Raw genomic sequence first — 23,466 nt, forward strand, 5'->3', positions numbered from 1 at the left:
TTTTCATTGCAAATTTCTTTTTACATAACTCGAACGTCTGTAACTGGAACAACAGCGTTTAACTCTGTAAGTCGAACGTGTTCTTTGGATAATAGTGGTTCGAATTTTGGAATGTATGTTTCACTACCCAAAGCCCAACCCAGCCCAGCCGAGAGTCGGTCATAATATGTCTGCTATAGGTATGGGTAGGTATATCAAAGCATTTATTGTGGAGCCCACAGATGGGGAAACAAACCAGTTAGCCCAACAGAGGACAGCGATAGGGCACGCCGGCCTTGCAGCAGTACTCCCTGCCGGCCTGCAGATTGGTGTTAACCCACTGATTGTGGCAATTCTTGATGAACAAATAGGCCCGCTCCTTGTGGCAGTCGTGGCCGAGTGCAGAGCACACAATGTTGGCCGAGTTGGGCAAGTGCTGGACGATCTGGACGAGATTGGTTTGGTTAGGTTTGTTGGTTCCGTCTCGATTGTCTGATTGTCTCTTACCGCTTCCAGGCACTTGGTTTGGCACTGCTTCCGTCCAATCGCATTGCACGGGTACATGCGATCCAGCTCCTGATGGATAAGCGGCGCCTCCTGCAGTCCATGGTGCATCTGCGAGGAGAGGAACACGCCGCATGTGCACGGCACTGGGTGGTTGTCCAGGTTAGAAGCCGATGCTGACGCTGACGCTGGTGTCGGTGGCGATGGCAATGTGTTGTCCAAACTGTTAGAGGCTGTCGTCGTCCCTGTGGCTGGAGTGGCAGGCGTTGCTGGTGTGGTGCTGCCACAGGCTTGGCTGCTGGTGCTGAAGGCTTCAGTGGTGCCACTTATGCTGGTACTCCTGCTAGACTCTGTCGTGCTGTTGAGCTCTGGCTGCGGTGTGGTCACAATTATGAACTCCACGGCGGCTGGCCAATCTTCCTCGGTGGTTGGGGCTCCGGTTGTGGTGGTGGGGAGTGCCAATGACTTGCTCCTTATGCGCTTGTCCTTAATGTAGTTTCCCTTGCCGTACAGCGGCTTCTTGTAGGCGATCTTGGAGGCCTCCAAGTGCACCGCCAGCAGAATTAGCAGCACCGGCACCAGCAGCATCGGGCGGAAAGACATCTTATGGCAGGCTGGGAACGGATCAGGCTGTGAGCAGGTTCAGTGGAGTGCTCCCTGGCCGTCGCAACTTACCCATCTTGAACTGGTTAATCTACTGTTTGTGTTACCCAGTCCGTACTCGGTTTTTATAAACGATTTTTCACCTGAAGTTGCAGTTTTCTTTGTTGGCTCTCGACCCAGGGCAACCTTGCTGGGAGAGCTCCAATGAAGTTCAAGTTTGGTCGCTGCCATTTGGGTCAGGGCGAGGCCTGAGACAGCAGAAACTTTCCATCAACAATAACCAAGCCAAGCCAACAGTTGCAATGCTTTCATTTCTTAAGTTAACAGACGCCTAAATCATATCTATAAATATTTTCGAATATTCTACCCTTAAAAATGGTGTGCTACATATAATTCGAATTTTCCCCCTCGTCGATGATGACCGCCATGAGCTTATTGCGCAGACGGCGCCGGCTGTGGGGCTGTAGGGAATGCATCTCGGCCTTCACCATCTCGCCAAAGGCTTCCACGTCGGGGGTGTAGGTAACGCGGTCGGCCAAACGTCCCAGCATAGTTGTGGCCGTATCCAGAATAGCCTGGGCAGACGAGCGACCGTGATGCGGATTTATTTTGCTGGCGTCAGACTCGTCCTCGTCGTCATCCTCGCTACTATCATCGGAAGCCGACTGATCAGCTGAGGCACCAGCCCTATCACTCTTTACACTTTGGCCAAGAATCGCGTCCAGGGCCGCCAGATGCTCATCTGTGTCGGGCTTTGGCCGCTTGGCCACGCTGACCGCTGTGAAGGGCGGGCTTTCTTTGTGGCGCCAGTTCTTCAGATGTGGTTTGTAGAACTCCATGAACTGATACCAGTAGGGCAGCTGCACGCCCGGCTCGTTGATACGCAGGGCTAAGGCCGAGTACTTGCGCCGTATGCTGCCAAATTTGTTCACTACATCCTCTTCGGTGAGCTGCGGCATCGCTTGACGCAGGGACAGGAGAATCCTGGCCAGGGCAAAAGACCGACGGCCTTTTTTGTTGTAATCAGGGTCCGTCGGATCGTAGAGATTCCGATGGCGTTTGAAGAGTATCAGGAGGTGCTTCACTTGCTGCGGATTCCATACGATGTTCTGTTGGAGCGAAAAAGGCATTGCGAAACAGTGTGAAGTTATTCTTTATTTGAGGGTCGTACATGACTTTCTTTTGGCATCGCGTCTAATATTTCCGTACAAATTGTTTGAAAAAGTGGGCTCCTTTTTTGTTTATGCGGAGTGCGTTTAACAGCCCACTTGTACGTCTGTCAGCATCAGTCTGTTAATGTAGATGGCGTTTGATTGCGCATTTTGAGCACATTTTGTATTTACAGTGTAGATCTGTCGAGAACAAAGTTCAGGAAAGAAATAATATAACATGAATTTTCTAAATTATTAAATATAAACTACATCAAAACGATGCACTTTCAAGGTATAAAATAACAGCACAGACGACCTGTTAACAGCACTGTAACGACTAACAAAACTCTTTACAACTACGGTTATTTTGTAATCTGTTATGGTTATTCCGGTATGACTTTTGGATCTCCATCGACTGAAAGTATTCTTTTTCATGTGATTTTTTTTAAATGTGGTTGTGACGAAGTAAATATGTTCTATTGGAGTATCCCTGCTGCTTAAAAAGTAAAAGCTATTAATAATCTTGGATCATGTGTTCTTAGAAGAGTCAGTTAAGTCAAAAAAGTAAGTGTCATATTCTAATATTTTCAGAAACAGCTGAGTTGCGCGCTTAACAGCACTCATCAGCACGCTGTTATTGCTATCGTTGCGAATTTTTTATCTCCACCGTCTGGTGAAGGGGCAGGGCAAATAATCATAAAAAAACTCACTTGTAAATGAACTTATCGGCTATCGCAGCGACACAATTAGATTAGCCGGTGCGTCGCCCCAAAATCCGGAAAAAGTTCCAATCCCTCGCCAGAAAACACAAGGAATACAATGACGGAATACGTGCCGGTGCGCGGCTACCAGGAGCTGCAGAACTTCCTTAAGGCTTACGAGAACAAGCAGAGTCCCATCTATTTGTATTTCTACGGCGAGAAGGACAGCAAGGGCAAAAGCTGGTGTCCGGACTGTGTGGACGGTATGAAAGCAGAGATGCACCGATTTCCATTTCTTACTCTTTGTCATTTTTCCTCCCCTCTCGTAGCTGAGGAAACCATTATGACGGCATTCCGGAATTACGCTGGGCAGGCTATTGTCCTAGTGATAGACGTGGGCAATCGGGATGCCTGGATGGATTGCTCCGACAAAAATAATTTCCGGAAACCGCCGCTCTCCCTCAGCTCAATACCCAGTCTTTTGCACTGGAAGGGGGTCGAGCGGCTGGAGGGCGATCAGCTGCTCAAAAGCAGCCTCCTGGAGCTGTTCTTCGAGGAGACGTCCCTTCAGAGTGGAGCGCCATCGAGTGCTCCTAATATTAACAAATGAATTTCCTATTTCGATGCAATTTGCAATGTATGCGTATGGGTGTGTGAGCTGCCGCTGCCACTGCCCCTGGTAACAGCAACTTACATTCCAATTTGCTTTAAAATTCAAATTTGCTCGCCGCTTGTGTGAATTTATTTCAAAACAATCCCTCTAAAATCACACCAATAAAAATTGTAAGTGGGCAACCAAATGCGATATGGTTTCCCTTTTAAATTTCATGTTTGTGTCTTTAATCATTCATTCCACAGAAGTTTAACATTTTCCAATTCACTTAACATGTAGAGTATTTTGTTACATTTGAGCGGAAAAACTGAGTTAATTGGTTGAGTGGATTTTTGAACGAATAATGGTTGGGCCGTTTGGTCCCTCTTGCTCTCTTTTGCTGGGATTTTTCTCTATTGCGTGATGTGATATGTGGATGGATTTTTCCTCGCCACAAAGTCTTTTTTCAGCTCAACAATGTCCCTACATTCAATACTCCAAAACGTTCTCTTAAGAATTATGTTGCTGGCAACATTCAATTTGTATGGGCCAGACTCATGTTCCGAGAAATCAAGCGGACTGAGCAACATTTTGCATACCCTGGGGAAGTGGATATTATAGAGTTGAGAAAATGTTTGCCATCAAAGGTGCCAATATATGGAGAATCTAGTCACTCTCTGTTTTAAAGTTATCACAACGATATTTTGGAGTTTATTGTCTTCTTACAGAGACCGAGAATAGGTATCGGAATCGGGATGTATACATATACAAGACACTAATCATATCATGCATATGTCTAAAACATATCTATCTGAGAAAATTTCTTTATTAATTACGTTTTTAAAACAGCTTGGTATTCTTTGCAACATTCAATATGAATGGGCCAGACTCATGTGCCGAGAAATCGATCAGCACTGTTTCTCAACATGGCGCGGATTGGGCAACATTTTGAATACCCGGGAATTCTAGAATTGAGAAAATCATCGATGTCATCGATATCTGCTGAAACAGCATCTTCATATATAATTAACGAAACAGGGTATACAAATGCCCATACTCCGGTGGACAAGCAGCAAGTAAGAAATTACGTGACATTCCATACTCACTTACGTTGCCACTGTTTTTTTAGTCAAAACACAATTAATGGGAGTCCTTGAAACTAGTTAATCTCTTAAAAAATTTATTCATTAATCGGATAAAATTATGTGGGCAGAGCTAAGGGTCTTAGTTAGCCAGAATTATTTAACAGAATATCAAAATTGATCAATCAGCGATTACTCACTTACGTTTTATTTGTTTGACCGTTTTCGCTAAAACCTTTTTTTTTTAGGCAAAATCCAATAAAAGGGAGTGTTTAAAACAAGCCGGTCAAGTTGAAAATTGATTCATTAATCGGATAAAATTATGTGGGCAAGGCTGAGGGCTCTATCTGGCTAGTAATATTCAACGGAATATCAAAATTGAGGGAATATGCTGCTGCTGCTGTTTGAGCAAAAGTGCCTTGTGCGTCTGCCTACTGTGGCTTCGGACAGAAAATCCAGATGCGTATACACAGGGCACTCAGCTCAATACCACCGCTGTTCCACGGCAGAGTACATCAGTGCTGCCATGTTTCCAGAGTCATTATTAGCTAGAATTGGAAAAAAATATGCTAAAAATGGCTAAAACCCATGAAACTAAATAAACCTCCTCTTGACTATTATTATCATTATTTTTTTGTAAATTAAATTCAAATATTTTAAACGCAATTCGTAGTTGTGGCAACATTTCCTTGTCTTCGCAAATCATTTCTGTAAAATTTTAAACAGGATTCAAAAGTTATTAATATAATAAACAAACCTTATGCTTTGGATTACACTTGACGTTTTTGTATGCAAACTGTTGAGCAATTGAGTTTTTTAAAACTTACATTTAAAGCTAAAAAAAGGGGAACTATTTTTGAAAATATGCTAAACAGCTTTTAAAAGCTAATCTACGTTTGAAGATGTAAGAGGTGTACAGCTCCATGGCGCATTCGCTCAAAAACTGAGTGAAGTGGTTGAGTGGATTTTTGAGTGAGAGAGTTGGAAGAGAATGGAACGTAAAAGTCCTCTTTGAGTTCAATCATAGCCGAAGTCGAAGCCGAACCCGAACCCGAAGTCATCCGAAGCTCATACAACATTTGGGGCCAAAGGACGAACTGTGGCGCCGGATAACGGAACCCAAAGCACCGGAACACTTCGAGGCGAAGCACGCGGCGCACGGAACGGCACGGCAGCCTAACGGTAAACATTGAATCGGCGGTGTTATCATCCTTCATCCTCGTCGTCCGGTTACTGTTTATTTTTTTTTGTTTTTTTGGCGTGCTTTTAGTTTGTTATTCCGCTGACCGCTTATCGTTAACTGTTAAACGTTAAACGTTTACCGCTATCCGCGGACCGGAACGTTTACCGCGAGCTGGACTGCACCGTTATACCGTTACGTTACGCGCCTTTGAAAATCCAGCCACAAAAAGAAGGCCCATGAATGGAGCAGAACAAAGAGTGTTGGCCATTAAGTAACGCCACAATCCCCGAATGTAGGTAAAAACCAGAAGGGCACCCACACACACACACACACACACACACACACACACACACAGCCGTGCTTGGCCAGGGAGATGGGGAGGGAAACGCCTGCGGTTAGTTTTGAACCCGTTTAACCCGCTCGTCGCTCTCGCCAGGATGTGAGATGTGCGGCTGGATTGGCGGCAGACGCCGCCGTGTGCAGAGCACCCCAAAAACTGTTGCATCCGCTACTCTCCGGGCTCCTTGCCAATGGCACAAACCCATAGAGAGCATGTACATATTTCTGATCCAGAATCCATCCTAACTCCTGGATCTCAGAGACTGTAAGAGTTAGAGCAAGCGAAAAATTATATATTTAAAATTGTAATTAAGGGCTCCATGCCTAAAAAGTGTGTATAGTCTGATATACACTGTAACAGCTAGATCGATCAAAGATCGATAGTTCCCCAATACATAGGGAGGGAGGAGCACTCTCCACACACGTTCTTCAATTGCCTTTGCACGCGTCTTCATTTGTCGAATTATCTCCGGCTCTTTTCTGGTATTTTGTGTGTATTTTTTTTGTTTAATAAATTTATTGTATGCGCAAATAAATAACGACGAACGCTCTCAGGCCTCCGATGCTCTGAGGCCCATTTGGCGGCCTGGTGCTAATAAATATGCGAGATGACAACAAAATTATTTGAACAAGTCGAAGCGAATGAAATGGGAATACGCAACAGAGAAAAGGTTGCATATACTACAAACAAGTATGTAAAAATGTATAGATGAGGAAAAAAAACACACACACATCATAAATGAAATGAAATTGACAAATGTGAACGCGATCGAAGAGAGAAGTTTCGGCCCCATGAAGGTCACAGAACATCGGCACTTGTCCCATGATCTGATCCAATTGTTGACTTCAATTTCGCCTGTGATGGCCAAGATTATGCTGAAATTTAAAAAAGAAAAAGTGTACGAAAAGATTTATTACTACTTAATAACGATAGATCTAATAGTTTGAAGTCCATGAAGGCCACAAGTTAGTTCGAATTTTTTGGCATCTTCGGCTCTTCTGAATATTTTTGTGGCCTCATTCAACTCCAAAGATACATAGATCCCAGAGCACTTCCCCCTCTGAATTGTGCTATAATTTCGTATGAAAATTCTTCAATGAACAAGTCTCTCACGAGCTCTCGACCCTGGCATACTTCTGTTGCAAAAATCAAAATTTAATGAAAATTCGAAAATTATTTGAGATTTATAATAAATGAAATAAAATTTGATTTTGTCTCTTGTATTTACGCGGGCTGGTTGTTTTGTCAATTAAAAACCGAAAATACTTAATGAGGCACGTAACAAGCCAGACAGCTGTGCGTAGGAGAGCCTAGGAGGGCTTGGGGCATGCCCCTCGTACCCCACATACGCGTACGTATCGGTCTTTCTCAGTCCAAATTCAGCGAAATTGTCATTAAAGAAGCTCGTAAAAATTTGAAAACAAAAATTGCGAATAAATTATACGCAAAACAAAAATATATATATGCACAAAATTATATAGATCTTATGCGAACAGATCGCATATGGATAGTTTATGGGTTTTATGGGCTTGAGAGGATTAGGGGAAGACATGGAATTGCTTTTTTTTTGCTATTATTATTTTTGATTTTTTTTTTGGATCGGACTTAAATCTTTTAGCGTGGCGTCGATTAGCAATAAATATATACTCTGCGATTTATAGTGTCATTGAAAATCATAATTTATTTATAATTCCTATAGAACTGTCACAGATAGAGAGAGAGAGAGAGAGAGAGAGAGGAAGAGAGAGGGAGAGAGATGCATCTGTGTTTGTATCTGTATCGCTGCGTGTATCTTGGTATCTATCCATAGAATGTATCTCTGCACCTACATAGATATTTATAATTATTATATTTTATTTAATTGACGCATTTAGTCCATAACAACAGCAACAGGCACGGCAAACGTGTAGTGCATATATCATCGATATGTGGAAATTATATCTATAATGATATAGCAGATACACACATGTATCTGTACGTACGTGTATCTGTATCTGTATCTGCTGCTGATACACACGCATGCCAGAGTCTTGCATATATCCGAATATATCGAATTGGAAGTCAAAAATAAATATATATTTATATATGTAGTATATGCGAACAAATCCAATCAAGTGTCACACACGCGCTGGAATATGACAAAAAAAAAAAAAACAAAAACAATAACAATAATGGATGGATGAACCTCTGCTTGTGGCTTGACCCGCAAAAACAAGGTTCATTCGTTGGAACGGAACAGATTGGAAGTAGATCAATGATTGAAATATATTCCCTGGAACTTTTTTACAAAGTGAAAGAAAAAGTGCTCGAATATATTGCCGCAGAATATGTATTGGGGAAAAAACTGACCTTACCACCGCCGGTTCCACTGTGGGCGAGTGGAATGCCCCAAAAGAGCGGCTATCTATGCCCTCTTCCAGCACCCCAATTTGTTGGTAATGAGCCATGTGGTCAGCGCCGTGGCATTAGCTGAAAAAAAAACCAAACTACAATTGAGATAACTTAATGTGTGTGCCCTCCCCCACCCCCGCCCTTGCCAGCCACGCTTTTACTTGGACTGTGTCCGCTTATCAGAATGTGCAGAAGTTCTCTTCCACTGATAGAGCGGGAGAGGGAGTGAGAGAGAGAGAGGGGGACAGGGTCGAAAGAGTCGAAAGTCGAAAAACAAACAAGCGTTTGTATTATTTTTTTTTGCCGCCAACTTCGTTGCTAATGACGACACAGTAGGGGCGGACGGGGGGAGGTTACGGGCTTACCTGTACGGGAGTGCACGGGCTGGATGGAGAGAGGGAGAGAGAGAGAGAGGGCAAGGGGTGTCAACTACTGCCACACTATTTGGAAATCGTTAACAACGTCAATGGCAACAAAAATGCAGCCAAATATTCTGTTGCTTCTCCCCCTCCCCGTCCCCCTCCCGCCAAGCGCTCCTGCTCCTCCACAGCGATTCAACGCCAATGATTCCCACTGATTCGAAAACGTCACACAGTCGACAGTTCCCTCGATGAAGTTCCGTTCCTCCCAGTTGGACGCCGATGCCGGTTCGGTGCGGTTCGGCATTGGATTCGATTCGGTTCGATTCGATTGATTCTTAACTGTTTGTTTAATGGCAATTTGAATAAAAGCCAGTACGAGTACGAGTAGGAGTACGAGTGTCGGGTAATACGACCCATGGGTTACCCTCATTTTGGGTGCAGTATTTGAGGGAAAACAGTAGGAAAAGCTATACGCTCTGGCGGCCCACTGGTTATTGGGTATACAAAAATATGTGAACAATGGCAATAACCGTAATGGTAACAGCAGCCCTCAATAAACAAATTAATTTCCATGGGAGAGTGTTCCACCTCAGAGAGTAACCCTTGCCCCTGCCCCTTTTCGGAGCAAAGTATCTCCAGAATGTTTGAAGATAGTTGGAGAATTGCACAGTTGGGCGCCGTTGCCCCTTCGGTTCGGTTCGGTTCGGTTCGGTTCTGTGTTCTGTTCGGATGCCCAAGTGTTTGCCTCCATTTAATTGCAATTGTAATACGAATTATCAACAATGGCAATAACAATAACCGCAAAGACAATAAACACATTTATTTTGTCATTCTGATGATCGTAGCGTGCTTGGACGGAAAGAGACAGACAGACAGACAGAGAGAGACAGAGACACAGAGAGACAGACAGGAAGATACATATGTACATACTATATGGTGTACAATAAAGTCATATAAAAGCGAAACCGCCTCGTGATTGTGATTGTGATTCCGCTTGTGATCATCATCATCATCGTTGAGCATCAAGAAACCGCGACAAAAACAATCAAGATTGATCGCAATCGGAATCGTAAAGTGTTTCCCCTACAAAGATCTATTCGTCTGGCGGAAGGGGGGGGGGGGGGGATAGATATGAAGGACTTTGAGATCATATCGTTCCTTCCTTCAGGGATCTTTGAGCGGCTGCTCAACGACATCTACGACTGACCTTATCTGTAATGAGTCTCTGATAAACATTTTCCACCCAATGTAATCGCCAATGATCATTAAGTGCAGCTATCTAACAGATTGTATCTGCTAAGTCATCTGCAATCACGGCGATTTCCTCCAAGTTTGATCAGGCATAATGAGCTCTAAAAGGTTGACTAGTCATGGATGGGATTCTATTTGGCTTGAGAGGCACTAATAAGATCAAATATCAGCAAGTTTTCTCACTGATTGCTTACACCCGCTAGTCACTGATTGATCCAACATTTGCACAAACAGCGAGTCCAGTATTTTTCACTCTATTGCCGAGTATTTGCTGATCTCACAAAAGCCAACCCAGGCCCTCCCCTCAGGCCCCCCCCCCCACTCTGTCGTTAATCGATCCATTCAATTACAGCATCAGTGTCTGTTTGTGGAAGTATTTAGTGCCTTTCAACGTGACGTGTCAATACTGCGGACAGTGTGTGTTGATTCTTTCGATTATTTTTGATTATTCCGTTGAGTTTCATCGAAGGATGACAATCTGCTCAATCCCCTCCTCAAATGCAGTCCTTATTCTCATGTAGGGCATTCAAAGGTCAGTGCCATCCCTATGGTCGCCGGCTGTGCATCTGCAGCTTTCCACACGTCCGATCTCATGATTCCATTTTCATTTTTAATTTTTTGTTTTTTGCTTTTGATTTTTTTTGCGTGCTCGATTAAAATCGCTCGCTCGCTCGCTCGTCTCTCGTTCAGTCGTGCTCTCGGTTGATGGCGTTTTCTATTTCCAATTTCATTTCCATGTGGAGTGGGGGAGGGGGTGCGCTGGCGGGGCAGCGGCAGAGGCAGCGACAGCGACAGAGAAGCTGAGGCTGAGGCTGGGGTCGCTCTGCGCCGTGGCCGCATCGCATCGAATCGCAGTCGCGCGCTGTTTTCAGTTGATTTTGGCGCGTTGTCGGAGCGACAGAGGATCGTTGAACGTTGACGGCATTGCACGCGTTTTTAGACGCCCACGAAACGCGATCCGATTTGAAATTTGTGCTGCTCGCCTTTCTGATTGGGAATCACGACTGATAAGCTCTCCCCCGTTCCTATCTATCTCCTCCTCGCACTTATCACAGTGTAACACTTTGTAACACAGTGTGTGTGTGTGTGCAGCTGTGTGCGTGTATACAAATGTATTAACTGTAACTGTGTAATTGTTTACAGCCTTCCTCCTCTGATAACGGGCCGCATAAATTACGGTGAAAAGCAGAAAGCTGATTGAAAACTTTTCGCATTTCCCGATGTTTTTTTGAAAGCAATCTTGTTGTTGCCATTTTTGTGAATTTTTTTTTTGTTAATGTGCCAAACCAAAGAAAAAAGTTAATCAAAACTAAAAAATACAAAATAAATCGGAAATTTGTGCGATAAGCCAAGCCCCCCCCCCAGCCGCGCTCTCTTTTGAACGGAAGCTAACGGGAAGCTGATAAACAGTTTGGCGCTCAAAAGAGTGGAAGGAGTGCTTCAAGAGTGGAAAGTGGCAAAAGCCGGCATCATCAGCAGCAGCAGCAGTAGCAGCGGAAGCTCTCAAAAGAGAGCAAGAGGCCAAAAGCCGGCAGAGGCGCGCTCAAAGAGAGGCCGAAGGAGCTGCAGCAAGAACCGTTTCAAGAACAGAAGGAGCCTTGTGTAGCGGTCAAACCAGAGCCAGTAGCAAAAGCAAAAGCAGGAGCAGATCCAAGAGAGAACGAATAAGAAGCATCGAGCCGAAAGCCGGCAGCAGCAGGCGGCGCGCTCGAAAGAGAGGAACACGGCAGCGCTCAAAAGAGAGGCCAAAAAGACGAGGATAAGCCTGGCCGATTGAGCTCTATTCGGCTCCGCTTTGAGGTGAGTTTTGAGTGAGTTTCTCTAGGAGGGGGTTGGACCGAAGTGTATTCAAACAAGGTACATCGATAATAGCTGTGTCCCGCGACACAAAAAACCGCTAGAGAGCGAATGAACGGGAATGCCGCCTCACCTTGTGCTGTGATACACCTTTGAGGCAGCCAGCCAGCCAGCCCTTTGAGTGAGGTTTTATCTTTGGGGTCTAGTGGCAGGGTCAGGGGGTAGAACCACGTCTGCGCAGTGTGAGACGGGGGTCGAAAGGGGGGTGGCCAAAGGGCGGCTGGACTGCCAAAAGAGCAGAAGGCGGAAAAGAGATGAAACAACAACAAGAAGAGCAGCCCAAGAGAACACAACAACAACAAGAAGAAGAAGAAGAAGCGGAAGGAGAAGCAGAACCAGAAACAGAAACAGCAGCAAAAGAATGTAACACAAAAACAACAACAAAATCAAAAGCAGTGCAAACCAAAAAAAAAAAAAAACAAAAAAAAAATACAAAAAATCAGGCATAACAGGACAAGCCGAAAAAAAGGCAGTTGAAAGCGTTAGCGGGGCAACGGCGGCCGCAAAAAAGCATCCCCGCAAAAGGCAGCGGCGAAAAACAAAAACGTGCCCCACAAATATTGCACAAATCTTATTGTACAATACGAGACGAGACGAGACGAGAGAATCCTGAAACGAAGCAATATCCTAAAGCAATTTAATCGTCTATAGATATACGGAGTAGCTCCATACATCTAGAATAAATTAATGTTGATATATTTCTGCAAATAGAACTAGAAAATCGAGAGACTGTATTTTTGTTTTTTTTTTTTTTTTTTTTGGTGTGTGCCAAAATCAAAAGTGTGAAAATATAATCAAAATAGAAAAATAAATGCATAAATTAGCTTAAAATAAAAAAAATACAAAATTAAAATTGATGACCAAATCGAATAAATAAATAAAGTGTGCGCGATAAAAGAAAATGAGAGAAATTTAAATGAAAAACTAAATAAAACCCAACCCAACCCAACCCAATTCCAATTCCAAAAACAAACAACAAACAAACTCAAACAAAAGCAAACAAACAAAAACAAAACTCCAGGCGGCTTCCCGGCGATGACGACAACAACAATAGGAGCCACAGTCGCACCAGCAGCAGCAGCAGCAGCATCATTGGCGCTCCAGAGCAGCGCAGCCCATCTGGAGAGACAAAAGGTAAGTGACCTGCCACCCAGCTACTCCCACTTGCAGCACAGTCTGCTCCCGGTCCCCCCCAACCAAGAAACTCCCACTCGAAACTCCCTCCCCCCCCCACACGAACGAACATCTATGTTCGGATGACGAAGCCTTTGATACCCTTTTCTATAGTTCTAGTCATCCGATTAAAAGATAGCTAATTCCTACTACAAGTACTATACCAGTTATAATACGATATAGATCCAATTGATTTTCTTAAAGTTTCTATCTATTTTGGGATAACTATCTTTAACTGATGTTTTGTTGGACTTACATTAGAAATAAACGCGAAATATATGCCCTTTGGGAGGAGTCTCTCTGCAAAGGTCCAGCCAGGGCCAGATCCAGAACCTAGATCCTCACAATACCCTCTGCAGAGGGTGATTGTGGAGGCAACAACAAGAAGCAATTAAAAATTCTCAGTTGGCTGCGCCGCGGCCGCTGTTCCCGGAGAGCGGGTAGTGCGAATTTTTCATTGCATACGCACAGGGGCCGCAGCTGTTCGATCTGCTGGGGAGAGCAGAAGAAAAGAAAGGGTATCGGTTGGGCGGGTTGCTGGAGATGGATGGATGTTGTGGCCAGACCTGGGCTGGGTAAAAACATTTTTTTTCGCTTTCTTGGGGTTTTTTTTTGTTGTATTGGATTCCATTGTTGCCGCACAAAGAGTGCGCCTGCGTCTTCCGTCAGAGAGCCAGCAGCAGATAACGGAGAGGGAGAGAGAGCGAGAGAGCGAGACTGTCCTGCTCAACATTTGAGTGGGAAGCTCGAACAAGTCGAAGCTTTAGATACCCTTACAGCTCCCTTGTTCCAGAAATATTTGCATGGTCCATGACACAATACGAGAATCATAATACCCTGTGCAAACAGAGTGAGAGAGAGAGCGTAAGGCGGAAGCACATGGCCACCAAAATGAGAGCAGTGACAGAGGGCCAGCACTCTCACGTTTCAGAGAATTTGAGTTGATTTTGGGGCTATCCGTTGGTCCCACAGTGGAATCAACGAGAAGTTTTCCAACTACTCGTTATAAAAACTAAATTTTAGTTGCCTTTAGTTGCCCTGGCTAGAATCGGTTATCGATTACCACCTCGATCCTATCGTATCCTTGTTTTGGATAGCCTTAGCCCTGTCGAGTAGAATAGGCAAAAGTACGACCATTAAGACTTTCAAATATATTTATTTTTGTATAGAAATGTCAGAGGAAGAACTAGAGAAACCCACGAATCTGATGGGACTACGAAGCTGTCGTGTTTTTATTATGGAATGCCCATGGTACGCCTGAGGCATCGAGATTCCAATCCCCAATTCTTTTGGGTTGAGTGAACCCTGTTTCTCCCTCGCACTCTCTCTCTGTCTGCCTCTCTTTTGGCGGTTCTCTGTGGGCTCTCATTTTGAGTGCATTCTCCTGCGGCCTTGAGTCGAATCGAGTTTGAGCAGGTTTTGTGCAGACTTTTGCCTCGTGGCTTACCACACACACACACACACATACACAACACTCACACTTACACAAGCAGGAGAGACACACACTGGACTCGTTCAGCCGTAAGGGCCACCGGCATCGGCACCGCTCCCGTAACCGTATCTCGGTATCGTATTTAGGCCACCACCACCCCCAGCCCCAGCCCTATCCCTACCCTTATCCAGTCGGAGTCCTGGGCATCATTTCGTTTTCAGATTTCCTTTTTTTCCCTCTTTTTTTTTTGTATTTTTTCTACGCTTTGTCGAATTGCGTATTCGGTTTTTGGCTACTTTATGGGTCCTTTCTTTTTTTACGATGCTCCAGCTCCAGCTCCAGCTTCTGCCCCTTTCGCTTTTCGTCTGCCTTTTGTGGCGTCTTTCTTTGGCCTTTGGTGCTACTTCCGCCTCTTGGAAGCCCATCCACAATGCCAACACGAGGGCACCAACAAATTGGCGCCATTAGTGATATTGTAATCAAGACATTAGCATACACACTTACATTCATATACAGCCATAGGATATACCTACAATACGTATACATATAGACATAGGATATGGCATAGGATATATTCTTCCAGGACTCGGGGGGTTCCGCATTAGTCGGAGTCCCAAATCTGCGGGCATAGCTGAGAAACACCAACAATGGGTATTTTTAACCATTCTTTGGGTACTGTTCTGCTCCGTAATCTCATTTCCATTCATTGTTTCGAGGAACTTGGAACTTACTCTAAACTTGCCACCGCCCCACTTTCTGTCTCTCAATTCGCCAACTTTCCCATCCGCACTATTACAAATAAAATTAGTGACAAACGCCCCGCCCGCTCCCCGTGCCCCGACCCACTGACAAGTGTCGGCTTAATATTCAATCCAGCGAATGCACAAAGCGAACCCCAAGGAGCACGTTCGGGTTTTCCCTGGGGGCCTGGCCCCAGTGCAGGCCCCCATAATAGCACTCATTAGGGCGTTCTCCACTTTAAAGTTGAAACCTCACCTAACCATATCCATGCCCCCGTCCAGCGTTCTCGTCTATCCCCCGCACCACCTCTCTGTGTGGATTTTTGGGTTGTGTTCTGTTCAATCAAGAGAAATCAGGGGGAAAAACAAACCGAAAAGCAAAAAAGAAAAAGATTTGCAGACAACAACCGATGTCAAATAGTAGTGTAAAGCAAATGTTGTGTGTTTTAGGCGGGTATATCTATACCGTTAGATGGTGGCGCAGCGAGAGGGAGAGGGAGAGAAAGGGAAAAAGAGCGACAGGGGGCACCACTAATGAGGCCCTTGGGGAACATATTAAACTTCAGACAGTGGCAACAACCACACACAAAGAGCCACGCCACAAGCACACATGTCCGTGCCCCCCCCCCCCTCCCCTCATGCAAAAACGGTGTGGGGGGCCAGCGGGTGCGAATTTTCCTTGGAGCTCTTCTTTGGAGAGGAACTTTTTAATTTTCAAAAAGAAACAACAAGAAAGAAAAGAAAAGTAAGTTTCGAACCGAAGCCCTAGCTATCCTGGCATATCCACTGCATCAATGGCAGCTACTTATGTGATCTGGAGATCTGCTTTTCAGCTTATACTCACCTACATATATCATATAGATCCGTAGATAGGGAAAATTATTCATTCTGTGCGTTCCCTGGCTCTGATTTAAATCGGACTCAGACTCTGTATAAATTGAAGCAAAAGCATTACAATTCCCAATACTGTATTGCATTCCAGTTTCCAGAAAACTCTCAGGGTTTTCCTTAATTCCATTTCGATTTTCGTTTGTATGGGTTTCAGTCTGTCCCACACTCTTGACCACTATCCTGGATAGTTCGTCCTTTCCCAGTGCTGCTGATATTCGAACTGGTCCGCCCTGGCCTTGGCCTAGCGCCTAAAGATCCGATTTTCTTGTTTTTTACGGCGCGGAGAAAAGGAAGGGATTGATCCGCAACGCGCTTCCAGTGAGGACGTTGTCTACCACCTCCTTCGGAATTTTTCCATAAAACAACAATGAGCAACTTCATTTTATTTGATTTTTAAATATTTTAGTTTTTATTAATTAGTTATTTTATTTATTTTTAGTTTTTATTTATGTGTTTTTTTTTTGTTATTTACATTTTTTAAATGACTTTCCAGAGAAAGAAGCTGCAACAAAAATCTGCGCTCCAAAAAAAGACCAAATAATATTAAATAAAAAATGCTCAGAAGAGTAACGGCCATACATGTCAAGGGTGCACGATTTTCGTAGGCTGCACAGGGTATAATGAAAGCCCGGCAGCTGGATGATGCAGGGCGGGCCGGAAGGGTGGCGCCAGTGTTTGAGAGGGCTCTGGAGGGGGGGGGGGGGGGGGGGGGGGGGGGGGACGAATCACAGTGGGGACTGGAACACCACATCCTCCAACAAACCAAAAAACAAAAACAAAAAAAAAAACCGAAAAAACTTCGACGCTCGAGTCCTCAGAACTGACTCACAAAATTAAAGTAATAATAACTTTGTTTCAACCTCCCCCCCCCAAAAAAAAAAAACCCACCTCCCCTACCCACTCCTTCGACTCATTCTCTCTCGAAAAACTTATATTTTTTCTTTTCTCTGTTTTGTTTCTTGCTCTTCCTCTTGCCCTCATGCTGCTTCCTCTTCATTTGCCCTCTGGCTGTTGCCCCTCTCTCTCTCACTCTGACGAAAAGTTGAGGGAAAATGACTTTTTGGATTTTCGCTGAGAGTGAAATTCAATTCAGTTTGCCAAAAAAAACACAAACTTGCATCAAAAAAATCTTTCTCGATTTTCGAATCGTTTTTGCGGTTGAAATCGCTTCTACTTTAACAGATTCCGTGACAGACTGTCTCTCAGAGAGATTTCTATAGTTATTTATTTTGAAATTGTTTCCGGATACTGTGTATTTTGGATTTGCGTTCTTCTGAAATGCCATTCCACTGCATGCAAATTATTTCGCCTCGAACAGGCAGGTGGCAGCCTGTCCAAGGGCAACGGGAATCAAAGCGACTTGTGAACTTTCCAACACAAACACCAGAAAAATAATAAAAATAAAATTAAAAAGCAAAAAAACAAAAGCCAAAACCGCGCTCTCACGTCTGGCGCTTTTGTTGGCTCAGCGACAACGCAAACAAACAAACAAACACCCACACACACACACACACACACAGTGAAAGCAGGGGAGGGAGCACCAAGGAGCAAGCAGCAAGGAGCAAAGTCAAAGTTGCGAGTGGCCCAAAGTAATATTAATGGGCATGGCAGTTCATTGTTTAAATTTCCGCACAAACCCCCCGACCGCCCCTGGCTTATTAGTCCGGGACTGAGTGCTGGACCCTGGACCGTGGACCCCCAAAAAAGCAGCAGCAGCAGCAGCAGCATCAGCCTACACAAACAACTATGCCACGAGTACGAAGCACACTCGTTGGCGCTGGGGGGGTGGAGCACTCGGCAATTATTTGCATACAACACTCAAGGAAGCGAGGTAGCGAGTAGTCAATAGATGGGGCGGCGGTAATTTATGTGTATGTTTGTGTACGTGGAAAAGCTGGAAAAACATTATAAATAAATCCACAAATATTTGAACCCAACTCCATATGCCCAAAGGGCGATAATGGCTTCAAAAATAAAATTCAAGAGAACAAAAACTGAATAGGTTCGTTTTTGCTCGTTTTCCCACTAAAGAAAACACAAACACCAGGAATATAATACAAAAACCAAAGTAAAAAATTCCATGAAAATTGCAATAAATTCATAGAAATGGAAACCATCTAAGGAAACAGGAATCCCTTTTTGGAACGGCCTTTTGGTGGAACACGTGCCGCGTCACCTCCATTTCCTGGCAAGAGGCTGTCATAAATAAAAACAATTCCTCACAATTCCTGCAGCACTCTAAGCTCTAAGTTAGGGTGACAAATCGGGGTTCCAGCAAATAAATAGAACAGCACCTGCTAGGAGTTCCCACCATTTCATCGGCCAATGCATTAGATCGCCAGCGACAGTGATGCATTCTGCCTTATCGCTGCCCTCCAAAGCAACACAGCTGTACCGAGGGTCGAGATATTGCGGCACAGGGCCCAATATGCCCTAGGACTGCGTTCAAGCTCTTGGCAGCAAGGCGGGACCCGCCAGCAGAGAAGAGGAGCGAACGGCTGTAGGGACATGCCGATGCCTGGGAGTACCAGACCTTTCTGGAGACTCCTTTTTTGGAGGATCTAAATGATCAACTCGACAATTTCGAAGATTTCTTGTTTACATTTTATTCAGAAACTTTTCAAACTGAGAAACAAAGAGGTGAAACACCTACCGCCTTTTCGAAGAACTTATAACGATGCTCATGAGCTTGAAGGGTGGCAATGCCTTCAGTGCAGTTATCAGCGGATACCGATTGGTTAGGCACTTGGAGCAAAGGGCGATCTGCACGGCTTGGGCGAACCGTGCCATGGATCTTTGATAAGCGGCATCGTCTTCTGGCTTCAGTTTCCGTCTACGCAATCGAGCGCAGTAGCTCTGCAAAGACTTGGCAGTCTGCAACAGCTCCCTGTTGGCTACAGCGGTCGACTTGTCTATGGCCGCCAGTTGCTGGAGCGTTGTCAGGACAGATAAATGCAGCTTGCTGTAGGCGGCTGTCTGGGAGACCAATGGCGCCAGTATTGTCCATCGCATTAGGCTAGCCAAGGGGTTGACGAATGGCCCTGCAGTGGCACCGGCTGGCAGCCCCAGGACAGGCGGAGGAGCCTTGCATACGGTTAGGTTCTTAGTAATCCAATCGCTAAAGACATCTAAAAGATGTTCCGGCGGCGGTGTTAGGCCGGTCGATCGCCTCTCATTAAGGTAGATATCGGCCACAGCAACCATAAAGCTAGCCGCAAAGTGCGGGGCAATCATGGACAATTGCTTCAGTTGCTCCCTTGCAGGTAGCGAGTAAAATGCGAAATCATCGACAATTTGTTTGGTAACTTCCTGGCTCAGTGTGCTCTTGTAGCCGACTTGTTGCAGCCAGGTGCCGGCCGCGGTGAGCACTGGGACCACTGATATCGACACGGCAATGCTTACTAGCTTGACGAGCTGGCTGCTGCGTTGCGGTGATAGCTGACTGCCAAAGAGGGCATGAAAAATGGCATCCCGTCGTGGTCCTGGCTTCGAGAAGAACTCAATGAGCGTAATCGTCAATTGATACTCTTGCATGAGTGGGTGGGTCTGGCGTCCGCCTCCATCATTGATCCCCTCCAGGAAAATATTTTCCGAAACGATTTTAACTACCAGATTTTTTGTATTTCGGCCAATCAAAAGAGTTTCTGCCAACAAAAAGTTAATTGCAATAGGCTTCAAATAACCTCCACTGATCCACGTGCTACATGTATGTACATACCCAACAGAACAAGTGCCTCGGAAGCGCACTCCGGCTTGATGTTTGAATTGCAACGAGAGGCCAAGCTGCGGGCCGCCACTGACGAAGACATCTTTGAAACAATATTCGATGGTTCTTTAAATACACGAGTTTTTGATTTGCCCCACAAGTTGTCAGCACGTGGCGTTGCCATTCATTTCGATGGACTCTTATCGATACCCCAGCTTGATGCCTCATCGAAAAGTAGGGTATTTCTGAAAAGGTTTAGCGCAGCTTCGAAGTGCAAACGAACTTTTTCTTAATTTCTATTTTTTTACAGCTCTGGCATAATTTTTTTTAAACAATCTTTATCTGGTTATGCATCCGATCTTTTTCATTCAAAATGGCCAAGTAAAAAAAACAGAACGTTATTTAAATTAAACATTTGGTTGAATCTTTTTTCCACTCATTGGTAAATTAAACATTTGGTTGAATCTTTTTTCCACTCATTGGTAAACACTTCCACCAAAGACTAAACAATACCGAGATGTTGTATGAGGGATGCGCGCGGTGTTTTAATTCGCTTTTTGCCTCTGATTCGTCTCTGACCGCAGCTGAGTCGGTCCCAGCATCCCATTGCTCAAAATTGTGGCTAAGTGATGCTGGAAATATTAAGTATACGACAAAGACATTTCGCAAGCAAATAATTCTTAAGTCGATTATTATTATGCAGTAGTGTTGGGTCGTTCATGAACGAACGAACAAAAATGAACTATTCATGGAAGTGAACGAACTGAATAAGTTCATCTTATTCGTTCTTTTTCGTTCATCGTTCTTTTTTGTTAATCGTTCTTTTCCGTTCGTTCTTTTTTGTTCATCTGTCGTTCTTTTTTGTTCATCGTTCGTTTTCGTTCGTTTTTGTTCCTCATGTTCGCTATTTTTGAGCTGGTATGGCAGCTCTTTTTGTTTTGCTCATTTCGTTTTGTTCGCTATTTTTTAGTTGGTATGGCAGCTCTTTTCACATTTTGTTGTGGCGGACTCTGGCAAGAAAGTTGAAAAGAAAATTAAACTGTTTTGAAATGTCGCTTAAACTTAAATTTAGTGCTTTATGGAATCACTTCGATGCCATAGATGACAAAAAGGCAAGGTGCAAGTACTGCAAGCACGTAAAAGTGAGCAATTAGACAAACAGTTAGTGCGAATGATTTCCAAAGGCCATCATGCTCTCCGGATCGTGGAGGAGCCGGATTTTAAGAAGCTGATAGAGGACGTTTCAAATTGCCCTGGATATAAGTTGCCCACACGTAAAACGCTGTCTAATGTGCTACTTCCAAATATACACAGTGAGTTAATTGCCAATGTGAAAGAGAAGATAGCATCTGCATCTGGAGTTTGTCTCACAACTGATGGAGAGTTACATAGCTGTAACCGCACACTTCATAGACAAGACGAATATGGAACTATCTTCGCATATGCTAGCTTGTGAAGCGTTCGGTGAGAGGCACACAAGCCTCAATCTTTGCTCTTTTCTTCAGAGTGTTGCAGCTGATTGGAAAATTGAAGATAAAATTACTGCAATTGCATCAGACAATGCTGCCAATATCGTATCAGCGATAAAATTGGGAAATGTGCGCCATATTCCATGCTTTGCCCACACTTTGAACATCATTGTACAGAAAGCACTGGGACCAATTGACAGTGTAAGGGTCAAAGCAAAGGCAATTGTAGAATTTTTCAATCGCAGCTCATCCGGATTCAAGAAGCTCAAAGAAATTAATAGCCAATTAAATCTTCCCGACCTTAAGCTGGCACAAGATGTGCCAACACGTTGGAACTCAACATACAAAATGTTTCAGCGCTTGTCTATTTTAAAAGATGGAGTTATGGTGGTCATTTTCCTTCTACGCCCTGAACTACTACTGACCCAGGCAGAATGGGAAATTATTGATGGTGTATTGCCAGTGCTGAAGCCATTTTCTGAAATAACAACTGAAATTTTAGCAGAGAAAAATGTCACCTTATCAAAGGTTATTATAATGGCCACATTGCTGCATCAATCCATAGCCAAAGCTATTCCAAAAGATGATTTTCTACGGGCAGTCGTAGAAAAACTCAAAGAGCAGTTGACCGTACGTTTTGGGGATTTGGAAAATAATATTTTGTATGCAGAGAGCACCATACTAGACCCAAGATTTAAAAAACGGCGTTTTAGGTCCGATGAATGCTATGAAAAAACAGTTGCAGCTCTACAATGTAAGATCGCTCAAACGGGATTGGTTGATAATGTTGCTGATGATCTGTCTTCACAAATCGAAACCGTCAAAACGTCGCCAACCAAAAGTGGCAGAAGAGAACATCAATAGAAAGCAGGACCCTTTGATCTGGTGGACGCAGCGAAAAAATGTATATCCACGACTATACGAATATGCGTTGAAACGTCTTTGTTTGGTGGCCACGTCGGTGCCATGTGAGCGCCTATTTTCTGCAGCAGGAGAAATAGTCCGCAAAAGACGAACGCTTTTGACCCCCAATAAGGTTGAAAGCCTTATGTTTTTACATAATAATATGCGAAATACTTAAAAATTGTGTGTATTTTATAGGTTTTAAAATTATAATGGACAACATAAGTAAAATTGATTATTGTTTTTCAGCCCCGACTTCTAAAACATAAAAAATGGAAAACGAGATACTTAATTGAAACTGTTGGTTGTGTCCTAACGATATCAAGTACTAAGTACGAATTAAAATAAATTTAAGAAGTTAAAACGTCAATGAATTGTAGTGCATTATTTACATATAAGCTTAAAACTAGATATGAGACTTTAAAATTGAACTAAGAACAAAAAGACCGATAAACAAAACAGGCCAAAGAACAAAAAAGAACGAACTAAAGGGACAATGAAAAAATAGAACGATGAACAAAAAAGAACGATGAACAAATTAGTTCACTGCATAAAAATGAACGAACGAACTTATTCAGTAAATTGAGCGATGTTTACCCAACACTATTATGCAGATGAAGAAGACATTCGTTTTAGCTCTTCAAAGCGTCAATTGGGCGACGAATGATAAACAAAGCTAAATTTTGGGCGGAGCAACGCTGATTTAAAGTTACAATTCCATCTTATTTCCAAAATTTTTAGATTTTTTTTTTAATATTATAGATTTATAGATTTATACCAGCCATTCTCCGGGTTTCGCCATTGCTTGCGTTTACGATTTCGCAATAATTCGTACGAATTGAAATCTGGGGCTCTGGTTTTCGCAACTTTCTGCTATCGATGGTTTTTCGATCCCAAAATTGTTTTGCGATATCTCACTTGATCAAAAAATTGGTTTTTCCTTTGGAAATTTAAATATTTAAGATAAAACCGAAAGAAAACTAAAAATTTTTGAATTAAAGAACAAACGACACATTTGTAACCGTGCCAACTATTGTATCGATATTTTATTTATATTTTGCTTGAAAAAAAATGTCAGCTTAATTTGTAATACTAACAAAACTCCAAAAAGTACAGGGTATTGTTCCCAAATAAAATATAAGTTGATAATTCGAAG

General features: G+C 43.7%; 4 protein-coding genes and 1 long non-coding RNA gene across 6 annotated transcripts; 2 read left to right on the forward strand and 3 right to left on the reverse strand.

The window, feature by feature from the left end:
* Positions 1-180: 180 nt before the first annotated feature.
* On the reverse strand, positions 181-1,277 carry LOC108164556 (follicle cell protein 3C-1). Its single transcript, XM_017300373.2, has 3 exons — positions 1,159-1,277; positions 487-1,097; positions 181-424 (listed from the first exon to the last, which is right to left on the reverse strand). Exons 1-3 carry the CDS (start codon positions 1,160-1,162, stop codon positions 239-241), a joined length of 801 nt encoding a protein of 266 aa, XP_017155862.1. The 5' UTR covers positions 1,163-1,277; the 3' UTR covers positions 181-238.
* A 101-nt stretch (positions 1,278-1,378) lies between these two features.
* On the reverse strand, positions 1,379-2,384 carry LOC108164557. The gene is made up of 2 exons (XM_017300374.2): positions 2,258-2,384; positions 1,379-2,195 (listed from the first exon to the last, which is right to left on the reverse strand). Exons 1-2 carry the CDS (start codon positions 2,273-2,275, stop codon positions 1,470-1,472), a joined length of 744 nt encoding a protein of 247 aa, XP_017155863.1. The 5' UTR covers positions 2,276-2,384; the 3' UTR covers positions 1,379-1,469.
* Positions 2,385-2,854: 470 nt separating this feature from the next.
* LOC108164558 (thioredoxin domain-containing protein 17) lies at positions 2,855-3,738 on the forward strand. The gene is made up of 2 exons (XM_017300375.2): positions 2,855-3,201; positions 3,268-3,738. Exons 1-2 carry the CDS (start codon positions 3,057-3,059, stop codon positions 3,546-3,548), a joined length of 426 nt encoding a protein of 141 aa, XP_017155864.1. The 5' UTR covers positions 2,855-3,056; the 3' UTR covers positions 3,549-3,738.
* Positions 3,739-9,168: 5,430 nt separating this feature from the next.
* Positions 9,169-11,540, forward strand: LOC117188376. Of its 2 annotated transcripts, none has more exons than XR_004472557.1 (2): positions 9,169-9,291; positions 11,283-11,540. It is a non-coding gene; the product is annotated as an uncharacterized LOC117188376 (long non-coding RNA). The 2 variants fall into 2 exon arrangements; XR_004472558.1 differs by lacking the exon at positions 9,169-9,291 and adding an exon at positions 9,304-9,651.
* Positions 11,541-18,821: 7,281 nt separating this feature from the next.
* Positions 18,822-20,125, reverse strand: LOC108156826. The gene is made up of 2 exons (XM_017288529.2): positions 19,951-20,125; positions 18,822-19,876 (listed from the first exon to the last, which is right to left on the reverse strand). Exons 1-2 carry the CDS (start codon positions 20,120-20,122, stop codon positions 18,882-18,884), a joined length of 1,167 nt encoding a protein of 388 aa, XP_017144018.1. The 5' UTR covers positions 20,123-20,125; the 3' UTR covers positions 18,822-18,881.
* Between the last annotated feature and the right edge of the window lie 3,341 nt (positions 20,126-23,466).

Source organism: Drosophila miranda, chromosome XL (genome assembly GCF_003369915.1).
Source record: "Drosophila miranda strain MSH22 chromosome XL, D.miranda_PacBio2.1, whole genome shotgun sequence".
Classification (NCBI taxonomy): Eukaryota; Metazoa; Arthropoda; class Insecta; order Diptera; family Drosophilidae; genus Drosophila; species Drosophila miranda.